This window comes from Manacus vitellinus, unplaced genomic scaffold, assembly GCF_001715985.3.
Source record: "Manacus vitellinus isolate BGI_N305 unplaced genomic scaffold, ASM171598v3 scaffold_12_pilon, whole genome shotgun sequence".
Lineage (NCBI taxonomy): Eukaryota > Metazoa > Chordata > Aves > Passeriformes > Pipridae > Manacus > Manacus vitellinus.
The window spans coordinates 17,061,189-17,087,300 of NW_021938949.1; the positions used below are offsets into that span (position 1 = coordinate 17,061,189).

Consider the following 26,112-nt stretch of genomic DNA (forward strand, 5'->3'; position numbering starts at 1 on the left):
GTCCCTGTGCCCTCTGGGTGCTGGCTGAGCACTAGAGATCCATCCCAAAGACATGGGGCACATCCTGCATGCCCAGTACTGTGACTGTGCTCTCACCAGGACCCCGATGGGGCAAGGAAACAGCCCATGGCATGAAAAGCTCTACTTGTGTAGAGCTTAGAGCAAGGTGAAATGCTTGGCAAATAAACCAGGGAGATCTGTGGATTTTCTTCCCCCACTTCCCAGAAGAGACCCTGGCACCTTTCCCTGGTGAAGCACAGAGGCTCAGAGATGGACTTTTGGGACTGGATGTTTCTGTTCATTCCCTAATTGTCCCCATCCCACCACAACAGCACTGGACACCAAGCCAAGGTCTGGCTGCACCCCAGTCAGGTTCACACCTACCCTGCTGCACAGGTGAGGCCTCCTCCATCTCTTCCCCTGCCACACTCTGTAAGGAGGGACAGCACAGGTTATTTCTGCAGCTGGGGGCCTTTGCTGTGCCATTCTCCTGCTCTGGCTTTCTCCAGGGAGCTGCACTTGGGGCCAGGACTTGTTCCAGGGCAGGACCAAGGGGCCACCCCCCAGTGCTGTGGCACCATGGGCTGGGATGGAGGGGTTTTACATCCCAGCAAGGTCCAGCTCCCATCCCTGGCCCAAACACTGCTCAGGACACTGGGGAAGGTTAAGCTCTGACATGGCTCCAAAGGAGTGGTTATCCAATGCCTCTGCTCCCAAAGAGGGGTCAGGGGCACAGGGAGTGGCTACATCCTTCCCCATGGAGCCCCAGGGGTAAATAAAGCAGCCAAGGCTCTGAGCAATGGCCCTTCACGAGACACCTCCCCTGTCCCAGAAGCCCCCCCAGAAGAGCTCTGGCTCAGGGCAGCTCCCCAGCAGAGCACACACTCACCTCTGGAGAGCTGGTCTCCCTCAGGACCAGCTCACCCCCGCTCAGCGCCGGCTGCGAGTCGGAGTCCTCGGAGAGCTTCTCCTCGTCCTCCTCGTGGATTGGGGACGAGGGGGACCGTAGTGTGCTGTGTGGCAAGAGAAACTCCATTTGCAGGGAGCCACCAGCACCACAGCTCCTGGAGGATCTGGGGCAGCACAAGCCCACAAGTAGGAGCTCCCCGAATTCACCAAGGCCTCCTGTATTGGCTCCATGGGGAGCGGCAGCACAGCAGAACAGAGCCAAGGAGTGCTGAGCTTTGGCACAGCAACACAGCCTGGACAAACCTGCTTTTGCACGAGGCTCAGGTCCCACACTGCTCCTCACACCTTCTGGACTCCCTTCCCGGGGGAAAACTGGGCTGGAGCACAGGGAGGAGTGCCAGGAACAAACCCAGGCTGATCCTATCTCTACAGCCCTGCATCCTCACCTACACCCTCCATCCCAAAGCAAAAACAAGAGCCTTCAGACAACTACAGGATCTCAACTGAGCTCTTTGTGCTCTGAATTCAGGTCACTTCTCTCCCCATTCTTTTGCCCCTGTGGAGCTCCATGGAAAGCTGAAATCCAACAAAGTTTGGATGTCAAATGCAAATTGAGGGACTAAGTGCATTGGGAAGTAGACATTTCCATCCAAAGTCTTCCTTGTGAGAGTGGTGAGGCCCTGGCACAGGTTGCCCCAGGTTGCCCTGTGGCTGCCCCAGCCCTGGAAGTGTTCAAGGCCAGGTTGGACAGGGCTTGGAACAACCTGGGACAGTGGAAGGTGTCCCTGCCCATGGCAGGGGGGTGGAATGAGATGAACTTTAAGACCACTTCCAGCCCAAACCACTCCATGATTCTAAGATTAAATTCTCCTTGCTAAAAATACTATTTCTTTTGGTGGCACAGCCAGCCTTTAGGAGACACAAGCTGTAACCCCAAGCTGAACAGAGGGATGATGTCCCAGTTCTCTCTCTGGCACGAGTACCTGCTGGCCTCCTAAAATCCCGAGTCAGCAGCGAGGGGACCAGCCAGAGCCCTCTCCTGGCTCGAAGTGTATGTGGCCACAAGCCCTCAGGGCTTGCAGGAGTGCCCCTTGTCCCCATGCTGACCTGTCTGGAGATTTGCTGCGCTTGCCCTTCTGGTGGCCGCTCTCCAGGGCTCTGTCCATGCCCACGAGCGGGCGGCTGGCGGGAGGGATCCCATCCACCACCCCGGAGTAGCTGATCTCATCGTACAGAGGAGCAGAGGGGATGGAGGGGGAAACGGAGCGGAGCCCATTCAGCGCTTCCAGCAAGGAAATGGGCTCATAGCCGGGAGGGATGTTGTCAGAGCTCTGCGGGCAAGAGAGAGAGGGGACGTTGGGAAAACATCACCAGGCGGGAACCCCCCTGGAAAAGGGAGGCCCTGCTGCCACCCAGCCCTGCCCTGCCAGGCAGCCCATCCCCACATCCACCTCTCCACAGCACCTCAGCTCCTTCCCCTGCAACAGCCACTCATTCCCTCAGGGCTGTAAGGCTGATGATGCTCCAGGCAAGTTTTCAGAGCGCTGCCCAGAGACTGGGCATCCCAGTGAGCTGGATGGTGGCTGGGCAGCTCTCTGATGTACTTTCAAGAGCTGGGCAAGGAGAGTGAGAAAGTGGGTTTCCGAAAAGCTGCTATAAAATACGTTTGGATTTTTTCTCCCAGAAGTTCCTCCAATGGTTCAGAGACTCTTCCAGCTCAATGAACACCTCACTTGTGCCTCCAGCCAAGGAACATGCAGCACCAGTGCCACCAAGACAGAGTTGAAGGAGGGAACATGTGCACCACCAGCTGATGGTTCTCAGAGCCTACACCACTTCCACTTCTCCCATGTCCTCCCAGCTGCTAATGGTGGCTCCCTGCACAGTCACCTCTGCTAAAGGGCAGGAAAGGGATCACAGAACCACTGAACCCACAGAACCACTGAACCCATAAGGGAGGAGGGAAAGCCACACCAATTCCCATTCTCCCTGTAACTCATGAAGCTGCCAGTCAAAGGAACCCTTGCAAAGCCATTAAACCAACACTGGTTAAAAACCCTCCTGATCATAAAGATCCTGTGGACTCAGGGACAAATGGGGTTTATGCTGCAACCCAGGAGGCCATAAAGAGATCAGCCCAGCTTGATGCAAACAAAGAGGCAACACTGCAGCAGTCCAGACTGCATTAAACTGAGCTGTTCCAGCCCTGTATCCTCAGGGAAGTGGTTCTAAGTTGTGCCTAAGATGGCACATTGCTGCTAAGCCTGGCCATGAACTCTTGTGAAGGCCTGATGTCCCTGTCACACAGCAGCAGAGGAGCCTCCCCAGCAGCCTGTTCCATCACAGCCACTAATCTGGTGTGGGTTCAGTGCTGAACTGACTCACCTGTGGTCACAGGAGGAATTAGGTCTGATGGGAAGGGTCAATCATTGACCCTCACCTCAGTATTGGTCCTGTGCTGGTTTGAAGAGAACCAGCTCAGCTCAGCTGAACAAGGGATCGGCTCCCAGCTGCTGCCAGCTGTAGGTGGTGGGGCCAAAAGCCACCTCCAAAAGACCTTTCATCTCCAGACAGCAGTTCAGAGGTGCTATTTTGTCGACAGAAAAGTCACAGAGACAAACTCCCCTGGCTCATGTTTGGGACTTTTTCTCCTGCCTGTGCAGACTGGAGCCTGCAGGTTCAAAGGCTGCTCATTTTGGGTTGTTGTGGTGAAAGCTCAGGTTCCATGGCACAACTCAGAGGCTGGAGGATTTCTCAGCCAATGGCTACGACACCCTCACTGCAAGTTACTGAGCTTTCAAACAACCCTAAGAGACACTGCTCTCTTCTGGGACACTTACACCACCCAGGAGCACTGCTGGACACTGGAGGAGGCTTGCAGAGAGCCAGGTCGTGCCAAAATTGCAAGAGCCTCATTACCTGAACCCTGCCTGGTTTTCTCCAGACCTGACAAGCCCACCAAGCCACGTTCCTCGTAACACCGAGCATCTAGGTTGGCTTGAGCAAAAGAAAACCTCCTTGATATCAACAACAGCCATAGCTGTATCTTATGGGAGTACACAGAGGGCACAAACAGAACCTTCTGACCTGGGGCCTCCTTCACCTTTCCCTTTCCCAGCTCCTGGTCCCCCACTGTTGCCATTCATGCTGTTCCCAGCACAGTGTTCCAGTTACTCAATCCCACACCAACTCGAAGAGTCCCCAGACAAGACAAGCTCCATCCCTCCTGTTTCTGTAAAAGCAAATCAGCCTCTTGCAGCCAGTGTTCCTGAAGGCAAGACCTGCTCCAGCTGTGCCTCTTTATCTACCTCTACATCCCAGCACCGGGCTGGAAACCACACCAGGATGTGCCCACACCAAACTGCCGAGGGGATGAGACAAGTGCAAGGAAGCTTTTGGGTGAGCCAAGGGGACAGCAGTTTGCCCACAGTCCTATGAAACTGTGAAAATATCTTGGTCAGGGACCATAAATCATCCAGGCTCAGGACCTGGGGACAGTCCCTGAGAGCCAGTGTCAGACCCTTGTGACAAGCTGCTTCCATCTCGCTTGTTGTCCACAGGCAAACCAAGGAGGTCAGTGATGGTCCGTGCAGGGTGTGAGTGTCTCACTGCCACGGTGGAGGCAGGAGGTGGAGTGTCATGGCCCAGGCAGGGGCACAGGTCAAACCCAGCGTGTCAGCAAGCCCTGTGTGTGTGACTGCCTCGTGCAGGTGACCCCGTGGGAGCCCAGTGCAAGCACCCGAGGCCACTTACTGTTCTTACTCCCCTCCTGGGCTTCCTGCTGGGCAGGGAGACAGAGCTCACCTTAAGGGGCTTAAAGGGACGCTGTCAAGAGAAAACCATGTTTTAAAGAAGTTGTTTCTTGAGGTTAGTGACAGGAAGAGACACTCAGCATCTCCTTACCTCGCTGCAGGTGACAGCACCTGCTTCCTCCACACACCATGCTCTGCCTCACAGCAACCCTCCGGCTTTCTACCCTGCCCTGTTCCTCGGCCCCAGCTGAAGGCAGCAGGGCTAAAGCACTGCAGAGGGCAGCCTTTTCCTGTGACAGCATCTGTTCCCACAAAAGCCTGTAAGATGATCTACATGTGGTTCTCCTTCTCACTCTGATCTCATGTGTCCCACCAGAGCCAGCTGTTCAACAGCGCTGCTCAGGCAAAGAGCTGCTGCCCTCACCACACTGGGGACATGCAGCTGGGCCCTGAGGGCACCAGTGCCACTCTACCCATCCCGTGCTCAGGGAGGCTGCAAAAAAGAGGCCTTTCTGAGAACGCCAGTGCCAAGGGCACTTCATTGGTGTGATGCCACACAGATGTGTGGGCAAGTCAAACTGTAACTCCCCTGCCCTGTTTTCCCAGCCCCAACCCTGTCATGCCCAGAGTCTGCCACTCTTCTGCTGGGACAGGCTTCAAGAAATCTTATCAGCCTGGGGTTTCTATGGATTTGTTTCCTCCAATCTAGTTGTACCACTAATCCAGGACCCCACAGTCTCACAGGTTGACAAGAAAGGCTGCGCTGCTCAGGAAGCCCTTGGTACAGGGTCTGAGCCAACCTCCCGAGGTCCCTGGGGCACCAGGAAGTGTCACCAACCATCAGGCCAAGCTTGATACACCCACCAGCTGCCTGCTGAGGCCAAGACCAGCACCCAGGCTTTGTCCCCGGGGTCCCAAGGTACTTACAGAGTGCTCGTCATGGTCAACACTCTGTGCCAAGACAGGGCTGAATGACACCGGCGACAGAGCCCCCGGCTTCTTCCTCACCGCCCGGATCTGCAGCAGGGCACGGAAGGCTAGGAGGGAACACGAGGCAGGTGACTGCACAGCCCAGCAGGACCAGGCCATGCCAGAGCTCCCTGCCTTGCCACAGACACACTGTTGGCATGGGGCAGCTCCCCTGTGCACCCTGAGCACCCCAAAGCCAAGTGCTGTGGTCGGGCTTCCAGTCAATTCAGCTAGAGAGGGAAGAGATCTGCTGGCTGAAAAAGTCTGGGCACACAGAGTCCTTGTGGAGAACAGGCACAGTCATGGACATCCTTCAGGCCTGATACTGTACAAGAGTAGAGGCCCAGAGAAGTTGCCCTTAAGGGTGGGTCATTCCAATGACACAGTAAGAAAAACATGAGCTTGGCCCTGGGAGTGCACTGCAATCTACAGGATGGGTGGGGGGCTCATGTAAAACCACTCTGGGCTCATTCAGACCCCACAAAGCTCAGCCCTGGGGCCCAGCTGGCACTGGAAGCACTGTGCCTGCCATGGGCTGTGGTGGTGAGAGGCTCTGCGCTGGCTGCAAACCCAGCTGGGGGGTTAGAGCTGTACTCCTGCCTCCAGCACAGAGATCCCTTGGTCCTCCCACCACCACGGCTCTGATCTCCACCCCTGCCCACAGCCCCATTTTCTATCTGCAGATCTTTAATATTGTTAGTTCCTCTGTGCCGAGGGCGCACACAAACGAGCCAGACATCTGTTCTGATGCAGCTGTGAGGACTTGCCAGGCATTTCCCTGGTTCTTGTTGCACCCAGCCACTGCAAGATCAGCCTAGAGACAGAGGACAGAGGTACAAATACAACCTGCTCCCCTGCAGATGAGATAACGCTGTAACTGTTTTAAGTTGTGCCACTTAGAGGCAAACCTGTCTTCCTCTGGTAAGATCTTGCTTTTGGTTACTGCATCTTTGCCATGTTTGAACTGTTTAGACTTAGTTTCTCAGGCCAAAGACATCTGTCTTAGGCTCTTTTTTTCTTTTCCTCAGAACTATCAGTTAGAAACAATCAAATACATCAGAGACCAGGCAGGGGGTAAAACACATGATCTGCCTATTCCAGCAAAAACACGGGCATTTTCTCAGGAGATTCCTATGCCTCTGTGCTTTTGAGAAAAGATGTGGAATTCAGCAAGTGCTGACTGAGTGTAGAAACAGGTATTTAATTTTTTCCATCTTTTGGGAACTGAGCAATGCAAGGGTTAAGCAGATCCTCCCAACTCCTGGCAAAGCAAAGGACTCCAATTTGACTTATCTCATCTCTGCCTCCTGGTGAAAGCAAAGTTATCAGAAGAAAAAAAAAAATCACAGAAAGTATTTGGACAGCCCTCCAGTGGGGCTGGCTGCTGTCTGGGCCAGATACCCTCAGGATAAAGCTTCTGCATCCCCTCCTTTGGGGGATTTTCCATTTTCCACACAAGAACTGCCAACATGGCACAGCTCAGAGCACCTTCACCTTCAGGTCCATCCCAGGGAGAGGACGAGTGGCCAGGAAGGCCCCGGGCAAAGAGCCATTCTCATCTCCAGGTGGGAGCAGCAGCAGTGGGATGCTGAGCCTTGGGGTGGGGTGTGTAAAACATGCTCCCTCTCACAGCCTGCACTGCCCTAAGAGGGGCCTGGGAGGGAGGAGGTGCCTGTGTCTCCAGGCACACAGGGACTCACGGAGCCTGCAGATGGGGCAGTTGTTGGCCTGGTAGCGCAGGGTGTCAGCGCAGGAGTTGCACAGGCAGAGGTGTCTGCAGGGCAGGATGAGGGTGTCCCGCAGGTCCGACAGGCAAACCACACACTCGTTGCTGTTGTCGCTGTTCTCGTCGTCTGAAGGCTGCAAGGAGAGGGAAAACGTTGGCATGGGAATGGGCAGGGGCATGCCAAACTGCCAAGGGACTCTGGAGCCTGGGGAAATTTCCCACCCAAAAGTCTGTGGTAGAGCTAGCATCCTCTTTTGTCAGCTCTCAGTGGGGGTTTCTGAAGGAGAGCAAACTCCAGCCCACAGAGCCCTGCTTGGACACTCCTTCATCCCAGGGCTCTGCTCTGAGCTCCCTGAAGGCCAGAGGCCAGGGCACTGCACTGGGAATTCAGGGCAGAGCTGTCCTTCCCCAGAGCCCCTTTGGGGAAGGGATCCTCTTAGCTGAAGGGTACCAGGAACAAGCTCCTGCCTTCCAGCCTGGTGGCTCCAGGGTCAGCAGGGAAGCGAGTTCTTTGGCACTCCAGCCTTTCTTCCCACACTGAGAGCATCCCCACAAGGAGCTGGACAGGCAGTAGGTCAGACTGCCCCCAGGCTGGACAGGAGGAGGCACGCCAGCCATGCCCAGCCCAGCTTCCACAGGTGCTCTGAACAAGTGAGGGAGTCAGTGGTTCTTCTGCACCTTCACCAGCTCCTGTGCTGGCACAAGCTTTGATGCAGCCTCAGGAGAACCAGCCTGGGATGTTCACCTGCCCACAGCTACCCTGGTAAAAAGGCCTGTATGCACCCATTCAACAGGAACATGCACCACACTCGTGTGTCAGTCACTCAGAGCCCCACAAACTGGATTACAGACACTGACCTAACTGTTGGTGGGAGGAGAAATGCACTTTCCAACCACAAGATTGACAGCAGAAAACTCCACTGTCTCCCCACCCATGTCACAGAAGTTGTGTCAGAACCACAAGGACCCAGCATGGGGCACCTCCACCTTCACCTGGTCCCACTTCACGAGGTCCCTTTGGTCACCAGGGCTAGAACATGCCACACCATGGGCAACCTCGGTGTAAACAGCAACTGTGCTGCTGCCACATCCTCACCCAGCCTGCTGCCTGCCTGCACAGGGCTGTCTGTCCCATCACACCTGCCCCTCAGGTATTTTGGGAGGGAGGGAGCTGCCCCATTCACACAGTTTGCTGGGTACACCAGGAAGAACGAAATGGTCCCATGCCACTTGTCTGATTGGGCCACAAATGTGTGATTGCTGGATCAAGAGAATCATTATAAGACCCTGGAGGACCCAAAAAGAAGCTTTCAATCCTCTTAAATAGATCCTGTGGAAGAAAAATCTTGGAAAAGACTTCTCCCTCCTGCCTCTCCAGGTACTGCTTGTTGGCACAGGCAGACCACAGGACACTCTGGGAAGGACACTGCATTGCCTGGAGAGGAAATCCTGCTCGTCTTGCTCTGTGGCTACTGCTCTGTTTACAAATCATGGACTACACACCCTGGAGCTGTGTGATCCTGAGACCAGCAGTGGGGACACTCCACAGCCCAGGTGGCAGCAAAGGGCAGCTCTAAAAAGGCTAAAGGAAGCACAAAGCAGGCACGGATCCAGCAGCTGGGATCCAGCAGCAGCTCCTGCCTCAAGATGGGAATGTTTCTGGTTATGGCATTTGCATACACATCCCTTAGGGATGCTGTGCTCCCTCTTGCTGGGGAATGCAGGCTGCTCTCTGGATACTGGCAAGCCCTAGAGAGCTCAGTTTTCTGAAACACTGCAGGAACATGCAGAACTCCCAACCAGGAGAATGTGAAGGAGCCATGGGAGCAGAGCACAAACACCAGACACGACTGCCTTGATGCAGGGAGGCAGCAACACACACACACAGCTTTCTACAAGCCCTAAAATCCAGTGCTCTGAAACATCCATGGGGCACTGAGGCCCTTCTCTCCCAGCAATCCCAGCCCCAAGGAACATCCTCAAGAGCCTCATGCTGCCTAAAATTATCTGAGCACAACTCCACTGACTGTTTAGGCCTTACACCAGTGAGGACCTGTCATCCCTGGTCCTCTTTGGTGCCTGCAGGAACGACACAGACTTGACAGTCACTCTGGGAAGCACCTCCACATTGCCCTGACAATCCCCATAGTTAAGCTCCAAAGCAGAAGGTGCAGGCTGGAAAGCCACAGCTCAGGAAGCATCTTTACCTTGGTCTCCTGGTTGTTTTTGTTCTCGATGCCGTAGATCTCCTGAAGCAGGTAGCTCACCCGGTCAACCTAGGGGGGAAGACAATAGTTGGAGTGCCAACTGCTCTGTCATTGCTGTTCTGTGACCACCTTCCCTCCCTCCCCGTGTCAAAATGTCCATGTTACACCCACAGCTTCCCTACAGCAACATGGAAGATAACAAACATCACCAAGGACAGAGAATGAGAGTGGAGAGCGAGTCTCTCCTTGCTCAAAAAGTGCTGCCCACCCTGCCTGGTGTGGGTAGGGAGCAACAAAAGTGGCCAGCTGGGTTATCAAAATAATCTAAAAAACAAGTACTCTGCTTGTCTCAGAGTATACACACCCATAGCTCAAATAATCCAGAGGCAATCAGCCTTCCACAGTCCTCTGTGGGAGTACTGCTTAACCTTAACCAAGATGAACTTCCACCCATTTCTGCAATCTCAGCAGAGAGAGGCTGTGCCAACAGCTCCTTACTGGCACACCAGTGGTGGCACATCACCTCCCTGTTCACCTCCTGGGAGCACAAGGTCAAGCTTCTAAGGACAGACAAACCATTTCCCTTAGCACGAGAAGCACTGGATGGACAGCCCTACATTAGTGCAGTGTCACTGACTGCCATCCCCAGGCCCTTGGTGGCACCTATAAATGGGAGGTGTGGTGGCAGAAAGTGCTCTAGGCACAGCTGGAAGTTACTCAGAGGGACACACACTCCCCCAAGCCACGACTTCTGCAAACTGGCAGCTGCCTGCAAAGCCCCCTGGGCAGCTGAACCACAGCACTGAGACAAGGAGGGCTGATGGGTCAAGTCCCTCTGCACTGGGGGTTCTCCCCTGTTCTCCACTTAGCCCTCCAGTACAGCACGAGATTCTCACAGTTGTGAGGAGCAGCCTCTACAAGGAAGCACAGAGATAATGGACCCCCAGGATTCAGTCCTGTTTAACATCTTTATTTACCCTCAGTAAGTTCACAGACAACACTAAGTTGGGTGGGAGTGTTGATCTGCTGGAGGGTAGGAAGGCTCTGCAGAGGGACCTGTAACAGCAGTGGAGGCTCAGGTTGGACATCAGGAAGAACTTCTTCACAGAAAGGGTTGTTAAACACTGGAAGGGGCTGCACAGGGAAGTGGTGGAGTCGCCATCCTTGGAGGTGTTCAAGGAATGACTGGACATGGTACTCAGTGCTCTGGTCTAGTTGGTCAAAGGTTGGACTTGATGATCTTGGAGGTGTTTTCCAACCTAAATAATCCTGGGATTCTGTGATCTGGTGCTACACAGCAGCTTCCCCAGAGCAGGATGTGTTGCTTTGCCTGCACAAAACCTTGCAACAGGCAAAAGGGTTGCCAGGTACCAAACAGACACATGTCACAAGCAGGGGAAGGACAAAGTTTCCTGCCATCTCCATGTCCAGCTGACAACATGCAGTGAAGCCAAGCCCCCAGGGCCCCAGTGCTACAACAGCTGTCAATCCCAGGGCTCCTGGCATTTCCATGTGTAACTGGCCTCTCTCCTCTCCTCTAGTCAAGCCAGGTGCTCAGTGAGCAGTGGCTTTTCCACGGGACTCCAGTGCTTCAGAAGGTGACACATGCCAAGAAGGGGGCAGGAGGGAGCTGTGTCCAGCCCATCTGCTAGTTCAGAAATGCTCTGAGCTGAGACATGGCAGTGTTAACACACTAATTCCAGAGTCTCCCCGTGTAACTCAGTGTGCAGCTCACAGACAATCTGTTCTAGGCCTGCATTTCATGGCAATGAGATCAGCTGTTGGACTGCTGAGCAAAACCCTCTGCAGCAGCTCACAACTCGCCCAGGAAGTCTGGGGACAATTATGTGGGAAACGTCCTTTTGTAACTTGGCATTTCAAAGAGAGCCTTGTTACAGCATCCTGACTCCTTGGAGGATCACAGTGAGTGACAGTGTGTGCAGGAGTGGTCAGCTCAAAGCAAAGAAGAGGTCAGGGAGGGAGAGACCAAAGTCTCTGCGGGAGCCTGCGTTCTTTTTAACTGCTTTCCTCTAAAAATCCTGAGAAACTCATGTCCCAGCAGGGAAAGGGTGAGCAGTGCAACAGCTCTTACTAGAAAGAACTCTAGGTTTTAAAAGAGTAGGAGTAATTAAGAGGAAGTAGGTTGATTGCAGACAATGCAGTCCTGCAGTTCTTCACCTTCACCCTTCTCCAACCCATCCCACACCACGTCATCCTTCCGAAGGCTTCTGTTGCTATTTACAGCCTCACTGGATGCACACAGGAACCACTGGCCAAGTCCAGGTTATGTTTTTCTGCTGATCCCATCTGTTTGTATTCATCCAGGCTGAATTTCTGTAAACAGGTTGGTACTTACACTATAACTGAACACAGCACAAAGCAGTTCAGCCCAGGGGCTGCTGCTTCCTGCTCCCAAAGAGCTTTAGAGATCAATGCCCACAAAAGGTACCCACAATCCTGGCAATGGCAGGGAGGGGAAGACATAAGAAAAGCAGGGATGGCAAAGAATGTACAATGTTATAACATGGTTTATTGCAGACACAGACTCTACACCTCTGCTCTATGCTTTTAAGGGTGCAGATGCCATCTCAGTTTCAGTGGTACTGTGTGTTCTTTAACAAGAGCTTCCTTCTATTCCAAAAGCCACAGGAGAGAACTTAGAAATGTTACATTTTACTAACTGCCAACAAAAAAAAAAGTACCCACAACTAAACACTGAGTGGGAAGGTTACATGCTCTGCCAGTAAAGACAGACAAGCACTCAGTGTTCCACTGCAGGAGTCAGCTAACCAAACCGTGGTAGGGTGGGAACTTTCCTGCAGAGCATTTCCAGCAACACAGCCCTCCATGTGGGGAGTCTGCAGTGCTGAATGGAGAAGGATGCACACACTGCCTCAGTGTGCACAGTAACCCAACGCTGACTGAGAGAGCTCACACCATGGAAGCACTGGTTTAGAGATAAAAGCATTAAACCCCCTCCCTCAAAAAAATCCCAAGCAGGATAAATGAGAGGCTTTTCATCAGCTGACAAACACTCTGATCTGAAAAATATGTGAGAAAGAGGCTCTGCTGGCATCACATTGCTCTGCTCCATCTTCCAGCCGAGGCACAGCTCTCCTGGATGTTCCCACGACAAACCTGCCCTCACACACTTGACAGACTCCCTTCCAAAACAGTCTCTGATTCTATTAAAAGTACTTGTGAGACTCAGATGGATCAACCAGCCAGGAGACTGTGCTGCAACACAGCCAAGGGGAGCACCAAGGAAGAGAAGGGAGCACAGATCAGTCTGGGACACACGGGGCTCAGAACAGACATCAGGCTGGAGTGGCAACTCCCACACCACTGGCACTGGGATAAAGCTCTGGGAGAGAGGGCCAATATTGCTGTCAGATGTCCAATATGGACAGGCCATGAGTCTCTGCACAGAGCTGGGGAGCTAGACAGTGAATTAACAAATGCCATTTTCATATATGATTACTGACACTGTTTATGGCTCTCTTCTGATCTGGGGACTGGAAGGTACATATTAAAGCAAGAAGTGTCTTATTAAGGTACTTAATGACCTTCTTGGTAGTAAAAGGCTTTTTAATTCAGATCAGTAAACCTTAACCATCCATCATGAGCAGTCAAACATTTAAAGCAGAAACACAGCACACGCCTAAGGGTGAAGGGATCAACCCCCGAAATCTCATTTCTTTCTCCAAGACATTTCAAGCTGATCTTTGCAGCAGGATCACTACCAGAGTTCTTCTCAGAAGCTGAAATCCTTGGCACTCTTAGCAGTTTGTAGTTGCTCATGTATTTTTGTCTGTGCAGGACTGAAGGCAATTTCAATCCTGATGAGGCACTACCCAGCTTCTGCACATCACACTGGGATGGGATACAAAAGGGCAACATTTAGGGCAGCTAGCAGCTCACTGCCTTTGCTTGTGATATCTGAGCTAAAGAGGTGAGATCTCAGGCTCTCAGAGAACACCAAACCTTCCCACTGGGTACAGTCAGGCACTGGTGGGACACCAGCAAGTCTGTAACCATGAGTAGACAGAAAACAGGTACTTACGATCTGCTTCTGTTTTAAGGGCTTCACAGAAAAACTGCCATCAACGTGCTAGCAGGGGGCAAAAAAAGGAAATGCATTAAATAGCTGAAAAATTAAATAAAATAAAAATTTGATTAAATAAAGTAATTAAAGCAGCCTCGTGCTCAGGGTTGGTGTGTGCTAGCTATGGGGAGGGGAGGGTATGTATAACCAGGACAGCCTGGATGGCAATCCCTCCCAGCAGAGTTAGTGAACAGGGTATTGGAGCACACCTTGTCTGCTCCAGCACAGAGTAAGACGGACTTGGCTCAAGTCAAACCTTGCTGAAGTGGTCAGAGCACACACAAAACTCCCCTGGTACACTGGGTGCTTTCAGGTTGCAAGCAATCCAACTGGGTGCAGACACTTCTGCAGCCAGTCCAGCAGGACTTGGCAGGGGACATTTGTTAACACCCGAAATAACATCCAGCAACAGAGCCACTCTTGAAGCCAAAGCCCTGACAGAGCAAGAGGCTGAGAACAAGGTTTGTCCACTGGACGGAGTCAGAAACAAGTCACACGTGCTCCACATCCTCAGAGCTGTGAGCCTTTCACGTCCTCAGTGGCAGCAGGCACAGCTGGAACAATTCTGTAACCCCTGGTGCCAGGACTAGTGATGTCAGTTCTACTTTCCCCATCACCCACAAGGGCCACTAAAAAGAAAGAAATCAACCCCCCTGCCACAGTCTAGAGAGCAGCAAAGGAGACTCAGGGGATGCTCCAGCAGGTCCTGCTGCTGTGAACAGCTGCAGATGTGCATCTGTTTGCTGAAGGAGTTTCAGAAAGAAGGGACAACAACATCACACCAAAGACAAAACAGTCCTGTTTTCAGGCAAACAAGTTTCTGCCTTTCGAAGAGCTGCAAGGTCAAACTACACAAAGGATCAAGGCTGTTATTCTGATCTTAAAGATACATATAAATAGCAAGTTACCAGGTCCTGCTGGTCTGTCTGTCCTCTGGGGGATCAGCAGTGCTTATTAGCGAGGACCTCCCCTGGATTTATGGACCTACACTTCAAAAGCTGCAATTATTCTAAGGATGGGGAACATATTTTAATCAAACAGGGAGGATGAACTCAACATGTACTCTGCCCTATGACTTTTTATTAAAAGTGAGATTTTAATCTTGTTCTAAGCATTCAGTGGAAGATGAGAAGAAAGAAGTGGCTGAACTATGACTATGAGGCTGAACTATGAGGGACTCCAGTGTGTTTTGTTTTTCCACATCAGCCAGAGGAGGAAACTAAAATAACATCCCTGCCCTAATCCCAAGGGTGCTGCAGCTGCCCATCTCTAATTGCCAGGAGTAAAACTACCTACAGAGCCAGTGCTCAGAACAACCTTTCTAACACTGGAAAACTCATTTTCTTCACAGATCAAGTCCAACAAAAAGCAACCTAAAACACTTAAAGCATCTTCCAGCCCCATGGCTTCCTTAGGACTGACTGTGCTTCCCATGCCCTCTGACTCAGCTCTTCACTATCCACATTATCCACCTGGGAGGAAGAGAAGTAAGACCTGGCAACTTGGACAGGGATACGACAGGAACTGAGTGGATTGAGATACCAAGGTCAGCCACGTGCCAGCCTGGAAGTGGGGAATTTCCAACGGCACAGCACTGATGCTGCTCCCCTCTACATGCCCAGCTCTGCTCCAGCATCTCTTGTCTCACCTCAGCATGTCACCACAAGAATCACCTGCCCAGGGTAGGTGTGTGCAGTGTTACCACAGCCAGATTCATTAATTATGGTGTAGTTATGGATCTTGTAACTCTTTTGAGGGTCCAGTTATCATGGGAAGAGAGTTTGTTATCAAGGCTTGTGCACACAACTTGGCTTGGCCTTACCATGCAGGCAGTGGTCACTACATCAAACACACCACCCAAGAGTAGTGAAGCTCACAGTCTTCATGCAGGATGTGTCCTAATTCTTCCAAAGGGCTTGGCCCTGTGTGTAAGCTAAGGCCAAACAATGGTGCAACAGGGTCTGGACACAGCAGATCCAGTTCTGCCCTGGAAAACTGCACGGTAGCAGCCATGGACAACACCTTCCACCCTCTCCCCACACACAGGAAACAGCAGCTGCAATTACCTGAGCCACCAGCTCAGGTACAAATGATAATTACAGGCTGCACAGGAGCTGCTGCAAGAGGTTCCTTGTACTACAACACCACCCAGGAACGAGCCAGGACTCTGTTGGGCTAAGTGTTACATAAATACAAACTAATGACCCGTGGAAATGTTTACATACACAAGGACAAAGGGAAAAAAGAACTCATTTACCTTTTCGAATGCAGCCAGGAGAACATGGGCGTGACCAGTGACCTCAACCACCACTGCAAAAAGGGAAAGAGCAGATCTGGTTAAACCTTGTAAACAGCACGAGCATAAAAATACCCTGAGAGTTGCATTGTAGTCCACTGACATTTCTGAACTGCTATCTGTACTATTTTCATGTCTCCTGCATTTAAAACTTATCTTGTCAGGCTGATTCATCTCACTGGGCTCTGTGGTGGGCCCTACACAGCCATGCCTTCTTGAGTGCTCCAAACTATCCCACTTGATTTTCAGAGGTTGTAAAGGGAAAGTAAAACAAAGCACTCAGTGGGATTCTGCTCTCCCCTTTCATTCTTGGGTTTAATTACCTGAATTTATCACAGATCCATCTGGTTTAACAGCAACTGGCAGCACTTCCAGCCCTTATCACTTTATTTCACTCTAGTCAGACATGCCTATAAAACATCTATTTCTCATACCAGCTCCAGCCACTGAAACATTTCTGCCCAGTTCTCTGACTTTCTCCCCCAAAGATAAACATCACATCTTCCCTCCTCCAAAGTCAAGTGTTCCTTCTTAATCCAATAGCACTGAGAAGGGGCTGTCAGAGGTTTCAGTAGTGCATTCCTGGCCCCCTCAGCAAGTAGAGAACAGGAGGGGTGAGGTACAATCCCAGTCTCTCTCACTCAGGACTCTGCAGTTCTGTTCAGCTCCAACTGGTTGGGCCTTTTTGCTTAATTCTGTTCAGACTCATCATATGGAAGTGGGAGGCAGAAGTGGTGGAGGAATCACAGAGGGAAGGGAAGGCATGGAACCACCATTTAATTTTACTAAACACAAGCAGTTACAGGCCAGCTGTAATTTTCCAGGTGCTCCAGACACACAAGGCCAGCTCCTTCCAGGCCCACCAGTTTAAAAAAAAGAACCAAAATGCACAACAGTTTCCTCAAATCTTGCTCAAGTGTCACATATTTTTGTGCTGATATTCTTTCCAGGAGAGGATTTAAAAGCAGTTGCCTTTCCAGGTTATTAAAATAGATGAGAGTACATTATTGGCTAAGACTGGGCATGGTATGTGCATAAATGTATGCTTCCCATGCTGCCTCCTGTTCTATTTTTGATCCTTCTAGACATGCCCAACATTAGAGAGCATAAATACCTTGCCAAAAGTTCCATAAACAGAGGAAGGTGTTTTATATTATGGTAAAGAAATATACATACATGTGGATTTTACTAACAGTGCATGAAATCACTAAAAATAGATGCACTTTACAAGTAATTTCCTTTATGTTGCACTGTGCTTTGTTAGTCACATTTTAAATTGTTTCATCCAGTTCTATTGCAGTCTGCTTGGAAGACAGTAAAATAATGCAATGAGTTTCTGGCCTTTTCCACATCTACAGCATAAGAAACTCTGCAAGTGACTGACCTGAACAATGTGATCAACAATGGATTTTTTCCTTCCTAATTATCTTAAATTTTGTAAAAAATGTCACAGAAGTGAAATGCTGGTCCTGCTGACCACAACACCCCCCAGTTTCAAAGAAAATGTGACTTCCTTGTGCCCTTTTCACTGCTGACAATTCATGTGAGTGCAAACTCGTGGAGCCCAAAAGCACACACCCCACTAAGGGAAATACTGTCCAAGGTGAGTAACAATCTAAATATTTACTGGACTTCCCTCTCCGAAGCAGCAATCCACTTTAAAAATAATCAGCAAATAATCATAATTATTAATTATTTTAAAATAATCAAGAATTGTTTCTCCTCTTTCATTGCAACCATTCATCACCCTCGGAAAAAAACAGGAGAATTTCCAACTGCTGAATGAAACTACATTTGGTTGAAGAGTGGCCTGAGCATTTTAAAGCCATTTTCTTTTCTCTGCTCATTTCTAGGTTTTTATGAGGACAACTTACTCCTCAATGAGGGAGAAAATACTCCCTCTCTCCTTCTCTTACAAACTGCAAAAATAAAACCCAAAGAATAAAGAAGTAATTTGCTCCAATTTGTGCCTGGCATTGGTGGCAGAGCCAGGAGCTCTCCTAAACACCCCTCCAACACCAAACACCTGGCCATTTTTCCTGTAAAAAATGCAGGCTATTTTTAGAAGTATGTTTTTATGCAAGAACTCATGGTTAGCCAGGCCCTTTTAATAAAGGGAAGTTAAGGCGTACTCCTGAAATATTTTTGTTCTGGAAAGGCTCTCCAAGGAGCCACATAAGCTCAGAGGGAGACAGGAGAATTCCAAGGGAGCAGAGCACTGTGCTTACCATCCCCTTCATCCACCACTGCTCGGATGACCACAGGGAACACACCACGATCCAAGTCAAAGTTCAGCTGGGGGGGACAGAAACGAGCTGAGGTTACACAAATCACACCAGGCTTGGTGAAGACAACACTTGAGATCATGGAACATCACAGCAATGAAGGCCCCCAGCCCCTGGTTTCAAATGGTATTTAATTCTCGCTAATTCACATATCCCAAAAGTCTCCTGAGTGATTTGTAGTAGGACAAGTTTGTCAGAATATATCTAATGCCACAATTTTGCCTGTGTATGGCAGGACAGGTAAGGCTTTAGCACAGCAGTGCATTGTGCTCCCAACACAACAAAACAGACCCTGACTTTTGTATGAAGTTCCTGAAGAGAAAAATCTGTCAACCTTCAAGTTCACATAACACCTTAAGGAAACACCAGACTGATTTCCATCTCTTGGCATGAAATGAAATTCAGGTCCTTGACCTTCTAATGGGCGAGAGTGAAACTTTAAGATCTCACTTGAGTGCAAGGAAAACAGACTCAACTTCTCCCTTTGCCCTGCACTTCATTAAAGCACTTCAAAAGCTCTGTGTCATCTTAGAAACACAAGGAAAAGGCAACCTTACAGACACTGTCCTATGCCAGGAATGGAAGTGGCTCAGAGACTGGATTTCTGGTGGTTTTTTTAATTACTGACTTGGAGATTTTTGTCTCATCTCTTGCCAAGACTGAAAAAAAAAAGATGTCATTTCACCATGGTGCTCCAGGTAGTCTGTTTTTGGTTTTCCCATGAAAACTGAGACCCAATTCCAAGTGCTGCAGCACCATCCAGGTAGTGCTTTGGGGCTCCCCTAAGTTTCCTGCAGCCCCAATATCATTTGCAGCGTGACTCACTCCAGCTGGTCCCTCAAAAGGTTAATTATCAAGGCAGCCAGTGGCACAAATGGCCACCCAAACCACCCAGACTGCAGGGAAGGTGACCCTCAGTGCGAGCCTAATAGTTGAAAATTAATTACAACCTAAATGTTCACCACCTGCACACTGGGATACCTGGTCAGCCACCAGCCAGGTGTCCCACAGCCCATGAGCCACGTGGCTGTGCCTCTGCCAAGAGCTCCCACGGGAGCTGTGAGGATTCCAAACAGAAAGCATGTGCTGGAAGACCCTTATGATGTGACCAAACCTTCTAACCTTGAGGAATGTCGATTTTCATCCTCTGTATGATGGTTTTATATTTTACTACTCCTTTAACTACCAGAATCTATTCTCTTTCCAAAACAGCAGAGTAACAGAGCAAACACAAAAATCTCATTTAACCTCTCAGGGTTTGTTACAGAGCAGACTCCTTGAGCCACTATTTTCCAGCTTGCATTTTTGAACTGTTCTGGCACGGCACAGAGGGAAAATTCATTGAGGACAATGGATTAAAATAGCTGAAAAAGCTTATGGTTTTGCTTTGCTTCCTGCTCTGATTTATTACTGCATGACAGAAATTGTTCTTTGGCCGTTTGAAGGGAAAGTCACATCACAGAACTGAGGTTGCTTTACCTTATAAACTTTGGATTTCTCGAACAAAAGGCCTCTTTAAGGGACCATTTCACGTTAATTTTTATGGCCCTGAGCACAACTGGCTCAACACAAGCCATACTCTGTAACTTCCAAGCAAACCAGTGTATTGGGAAGACAAAGCAAACTTTTATAGAGCTTTCCACAGAACAGCCCAACACAACATTACTGTCCTTTCTGTGGGCCAGCCAAGAACTACGTCATATCCGAGTATTACACTGAGTGAAAATATGAGGCAAATCTGGGGGTTTTGGACAAAGCTGGAAAGAAATCTGAAAAGTGCAACTGTGCACAGCTGAGTGTACACACTGTCAGCTCTCCCAGATAAAAGGGCTGCATTTTGGTGGCCAGTTAAGAAGATTTAGGACCAAGACTGATATGTACAGAGAGCTGAAATGGGAGGAGAAACACTTCCAAATCATAGTGCTCATTTCACATTTTCTCCAGCTCCAGTAACACCAATGAAAAAAGAGAAATAGGAGGATGCAGCAGAACAAGCAAAGGAAGCTGGAAGCTCATTTTTCTACAGCATCTCTCCCTTTAAGCTGTCAAAGGGACATGACTTTAGTACTTGAGTTAAAACCTTGCTGACAGGAACAAAAGTGAAAATTAAGCTCCACAATTCTTTTAAGAAGAAAGGGATCTGAGCTCCTGCTTTCCAGCTCTCTCAGACAACAGAAGGGATTGAAAAGCAGCTCTTCCAGGCTTTTGTAGGCTGAACTTGTGAAATCATCTATTGGCAGAGAAGACAAGACATCAGGAGACCAGACTCCGCAGGCTCTTGGTAACCACCACAGCATTTTTTAAGGCACGGGACTGATTATAGTTATAGCTGTAACTTCAAGACAATAGCTATTCAATCTTTCAAAATACATGAAAGATCATTTCTTCCTTCCCCCCTCCTTTTTTTTTTTTTTAAATTTTTCTTTTAAATAGGTAGCTATCTACCAGGGTTCACATACACGATACTCTTGCACAAGTTTGGGTCAGGAATTGAACACTCTATCAGTGTTGATTTCCTGGGAGAGGGGTCCACAGGAACAAATATATTATCAGCAGCTACAGACCAACTCCTCTGCTTTAGAAATCTCTTATGACAATTCTGCACAGAGCAGGGGAAAGCCCAAAGCCTCCCTGCTCTGGTCACATGCAGGGGTGTCCTAGTTAGAACAGCTGGGACCAGTTCATCATTGTATGGGTGTAACCCAAAACTGTGTATTCTATAGCCTTCCATGCCATTTCCCAGAAACTGTTATCAGTGAACCATTTACACCCTCTGCCTATAGAGCCTGACTCCTCAGGCTATAAACTGGGTGTTAAGAGGCCTGTGAGATAGGAGGATGCTCTTGTCCTCACACCCTTTGTGGAGCATTCCTGCCTGAACTGGAGAATATACAATCTTGGAGTCTTGGGACTTTTTTAACCACTCGTGGGATCCAGAGGAAGACTGAGACCACCACTCTAAACCAGACTGCAACCATCACTCTCGACCGGACTGCAATCACCATCCTTGCCCAGACTGCACCAGCACTCTCACCAACAGGTTTTCCCCTCTGCTCTTACTTTGGACTCAGGGGGCCCAAAGAACACCACTCAGTTCATGGCCCAGGGTGCTGGGTTATACATTTGGGTTTTGTGGGTTAAAACCAACTGTTTGTCTGTATAATCGTACTTATTGTATTATTTTATTAAATTGTTATTCTGACTTATAATCTCTCTTTTGAGTTGAGTTCATTCCCCCTGCTGGTTTACCTTTAAACCAGCACAAGGGGAAGCCCTTGGGCCAAAGATCAGAGGCTCAAGAAGCAGAAACTTACTGCCTGGCTTGGAATTTTGCAAAGATACCAAAATTACCAGGACTCCAAAATTTTGCTATGTAGGAATAGCCACAGACCTTAATTAAAACCAAGCCCTCATCTGTTTGCAGTCATGGGTTAAACAAAGAGGAGGACACCATTCCTTTATTCAGCACTGATGCACCAGTGTGAATGCCCCAGGAGGAGAATATCCCCTCACAGCACTGTACTGCTGCAGTTAATAGTGCAGGATGTGGCCCTTAAACAGCACGAGAGCAGTGTACTCCAAACTACTCTGATCATTCATCCCACCAGTAAAATATTTCGAGCATATATTCCCAATATATGTGTTTATTATTTATGAGATATATACATGTATTACTGAAGTTCTTCCTGCACCCCAGTGAATTGCCTCATATGCACCTCATTTTGGAGAACATTGTTCCAGAGGACCAGCCAAAAAACCCAAAATCTTAGACCTAAACCCCACCAAAACAGAGAGATTGAAACGAATATTTGTTCCCACAAGCTCTTTGGGTGGCAGGGAGAGGAAGGCTGAGGAGTGGCAGGTTCCTTCAGGAAAAGCTCCAGTGCCAATTTCTGCTGCCTCTCTCCTAAACCAGCTGATCAGTGATATCAAAAGTTTCCTCCCTGTTGGCCTGATCTACCTGCCAAGTTCCCAAGTACCCACAAAACACACTGTGGCAGCTGGGAGAGTGTCTTCCAGCCATAACTTCAGGGCACTAAATGGAGACCAGTGCTTCTGGGACAACAGGGGTGTGGAAAGAAGGGGACACTGAGAAGAGACTTACCTCATCATCCTTCCACTCTGAGAAATCAATCTTGAAGGAAGGCAGGGAGAATTGCTGGCTTACCCCTCTCTTGTAATGAACCGTCTCCGACTGCAGAGAGGGATTCTTTGTGCTGTATCTGAAGAAAGGGGGGAAAAGAAAACTTGCTGTAACAAATGACTGCTCTCTGCCAAGCTCTCACTCACTCTGCCTTTCAGGAATCACAAGTGGCAGCTCTAAGGGCAGAGCTGGCAGAGGGGCTGGCAGCCATTCAGTGGGGACACAAAGAGGGAAGGGAAAGGTCAAAGCGAGAAGGTGAGCACAGGGGAGGGAAAGCAGCGCAGACAGGCAAGGTCTGATCGTGTCCATACTGACCTGCCTGGAAACACTAGGTGTCAGGAGTACAGTGGGGTGCAGCAGCTTGGCAAAGCCTAGCTCCCTAAATCCAGGGCCTGGCTTTCAGCCCAGCATAGTCCTATTTTCTGCAGGAAACCCAGGAAGAACCAGCAGTGACCTAACACACAACCCAGCAGCTCTCCCGTGCCTTGTGGGATAGCTCTGCAGTGGGAAATGCTGCTTGGCTCCACCATCCTGGTAAGCAAGAGCCATTGCAATCCACCCCTCTGTTCCTCATGTGCTTCCCCAAGGTGCTGCAGGGCTACCAACACTACGTGAGAGACACCAACCATCCTGCACACCAGCCACACAGACAGGAGCCACGATTCTTCCACTGCCTCAAGGCTGGGATGAACATCTGGAATGGGACCACAGCTACCATCCACCATCTTCTGCATCCAGAACCCATCTGGTGAGAGATGTTTCCTTGCCCACTACCCCTGTCCAGAGGGTGATGCCTGAGCTGGATGTGCACAGCCTCTCCCTGTGCCACTTCTGGCACAGGAGAGGAGGCAGCGAACCCCAAAGCAGGGTGGGAACATCTGAAGCTGGTTTTACCACCAAAGCCTTTCTTGTCCAACTACCAACTGTGTGCTCAGAGCACGTTTACAAACCAGAGAGAATGTGAGAGATCCCTTGCCCAGGAGACTTACACTGCAACAACAGGCTCCCTCAGCACGGTGACGAGACGCACAGCACAGTGATTGGGATGCATTTTGAAGCTGAAGGTATAAGAACCTGGATACCAGGAGATGATGAATATTTATTAATTCCTCTCAAACTCGAGGAGGAAAAACCAGGCTCCCCACTGGCATGAACTGCTGCCTTTCTCTGGAAAGCCAGAATAATTCCTGTACCCTCTTGAGGGTCCAGAAGGCTTATCAAGTGTCACAAGATCAACGTTAAATTCTGGAAGGCCGTGACAAAGGGTAGGTTCAACATGTGCACTCTGCTCTTCCTGCCAAGGCAGGTGCATTATGTTATTTATGACAACACCCTCAAAGCCCATTTTGTACTGTGCTGAAATTATGCTGCTTTACTAGAAGGTCTCACTCCATCCTTTGCATTTCAAGCATGGTGTGGGAGAGATCAGAATGACAGGTCTTTTATATGTGAATTACAGAGCGAGCAATTGAGTGAAGTTTTATTTACTGAGTTGTCAAGCACAATGAATAGAGCAAGGCTGTATCTGGCTCCTTTTGTGGCACTCTCAAAGCTCCTCAGCTCTGCAGAGAGGCACAATTCTCCCTCCACAGCTGGGAAAGCAGAGGATGGAAAAGTGACTTATCTGAAGTGACAGAAAGTCAGGAGCTTACTGGAAATAAAGTGCAGAGGAGAGAGTGGAGCTGGGAAAGGGGTGTAAAGAAGCTGCTGCTGAGTGCCAGGAAGGCTGGAGGACCTGCACTTACAGCACTAGAAGCCCAAACCACTCTACAACAGGAAAACAAATAACACTATTCCAAGGAGGACAGGGAATAACAATACTCGCATTGACTTGCTGCTCTCACAATCCCTGGGAAAAGGAAACCAGGCACACAGATCTTCTGAGCTCAAGAGTATGACCAAGCTATTAAGGAGGCCTCCCCAAGTGAACCAAGTGAGCTTTATGCCTTGGACTGTGTGACTGCCTAACACAAGTCAGACTTGATCTGAGCACCCCGAGACAACTCTGGACACCTCCAGTCAGCAGCCAGAGCTGAGGCTGCTGAGCACCAGTGGGCTGGTGAATTCCCTGGAAGTCTGGTGAGCCCAGACTATCCCAGAGATCAATCAGCTTTCCAAGGTGATGCACAGGTTCCATGCACAAGCACACACTCCCTGTGCTGCACAGGAGGACAACTTGGCAAGCTGTTACAAAGCAAGCGTCCTGCACAGCAGGGTCTAAGTGGCATCTGCCCATCCCCAGCCCCTTTGGTTGGCATCTGCTGTTATTATAATCTTCTATTCCATGCCTGATCTGCTGGGGACTCACAGCAAACAGTAGCAGAGAAGCCCTGAAGAAGTGTTACAGAAAAAGAGAGCATGTATTAAAGAATGAAGGACAGCAGAGGAGCAATACAATGCCTCTCCCTGCATAAGGACTGAGAAAGCTGAATGTTTGAGCTGCTACTGCTCAGACTGCACTGGGCCAGGCCTCCATCCAGAGGGACTTCCAAAAAGAAACCCCTTGGGATCACTGGAAGGTCAGGACAGTGGAGAAGTGAGTGGGATCTGTCCTATTAGGTCAGGACCAAACAAAAACCCTCGGTCGCAGTATTTTAAACCTGTTTGTTTGTTCAGGTACCCCTGACAGCACGAGAACCACCAGCAACACAAGGTACACGTGCTGACTGCAGCAGCAGCCCCCAGCTCTGTCCTCAGGGCTCATGCAGCACAATTCCTCCTATGAGCTGTGTGACACACACAAAGCAAAGTTTACACTCTGCACCGACTCCTTCCTCCCCCATGTCAAACCCTTCCATCCCCAAAAACAGCTGTGTATCACAGAACCAGCAGATGAGAGGCCCTGTGACCACACCCCAGTGATTTTTGAGAGAACAGGAACAAACTAAAATTACTCCTCAGCCTCTCTCCTCCAGCATCAGCTGAGCAGCACTCGCTGCCTGCACGGAGACACTCAGCCTGTGGCTTTTCCCTGTGCCCAGTCCAGACCTGCAGACCCTCAGTAGTTCCCAAGCCATGTTAGAGTTTGGGAACCTCTGGCTAAACAGAGTTAAACTTGTGTTGCTACATGCTCACCAGAGACCCAACATAAATTTGGGGGGCATTTCCCCCTCTCCCTCATCCTTCATCAGCACCTGGGGAAGTTCTCAGCAGGGTACTGGTCCAGACCCCTCACTGCTGTGCTCCTCCTGCTCAGCTCTGCCTGGCACTGGGGCTGCCTTGGGCAGTCAAAGGGCAGTTCCTGCTCCTACAGGCACACCAGGACCTCAATGAGAAGCACCACGTGAGGATCCTTGCCAGCCTGCCTGAGTTACACAGAGCACTGTCCAGGCTCTGCTCCTCAGGGAAAGCAGGATGTATGGAGCAATGCTGCCTCAAGGTAACACTTCTGACTAGAAACATTTGAGAGAGTCTGTGCTTTGAAGAGCCTGTGGACAAAACAAGAGTCATGGCAATTTCCAGTGAAGAGAGGACAAGGCAGGGTTACATGAGAGCCTAAGAGGGTACTCAGGAACCAATTCTTCCATTGCCACTTCCACTGCCTGGCAGGCTCCATGTCCTCTTACAGGTGGTGAGGTATGAGCCAGTCATGTTCTGCTGGTGTTCTAAGGGGCCAGGAGTTGATGAGGAACAAGCACACTCGCCCTCCTCTCTCTCCCACCTGCTCACTTCCCTTTCATTTTGGGCCAGGATCTCACAGGGTGCTCTTGGAGAAAAGG

General features: G+C 49.9%; 1 protein-coding gene across 1 annotated transcript in view; it reads right to left on the bottom strand.

The window, feature by feature from the left end:
• Positions 1 to 141: 141 nt before the first annotated feature.
• Positions 142 to 26,112, bottom strand: part of MGRN1 (mahogunin ring finger 1) — a 42,564-nt gene continuing 16,593 nt past the window's right edge. The window contains exons 4-14 of the mRNA XM_029957862.1: positions 22,355 to 22,472; positions 18,193 to 18,259; positions 15,926 to 15,978; positions 13,627 to 13,674; positions 9,564 to 9,632; positions 7,331 to 7,490; positions 5,589 to 5,698; positions 2,017 to 2,240; positions 890 to 1,013; positions 385 to 430; positions 142 to 155 (exon numbers count right to left, since the gene is read on the bottom strand). Coding sequence (XP_029813722.1) covers positions 142 to 155; positions 385 to 430; positions 890 to 1,013; positions 2,017 to 2,240; positions 5,589 to 5,698; positions 7,331 to 7,490; positions 9,564 to 9,632; positions 13,627 to 13,674; positions 15,926 to 15,978; positions 18,193 to 18,259; positions 22,355 to 22,472 — 1,033 coding nt within the window. The remainder of the gene's footprint in view (positions 156 to 384; positions 431 to 889; positions 1,014 to 2,016; positions 2,241 to 5,588; positions 5,699 to 7,330; positions 7,491 to 9,563; positions 9,633 to 13,626; positions 13,675 to 15,925; positions 15,979 to 18,192; positions 18,260 to 22,354; positions 22,473 to 26,112) is intronic.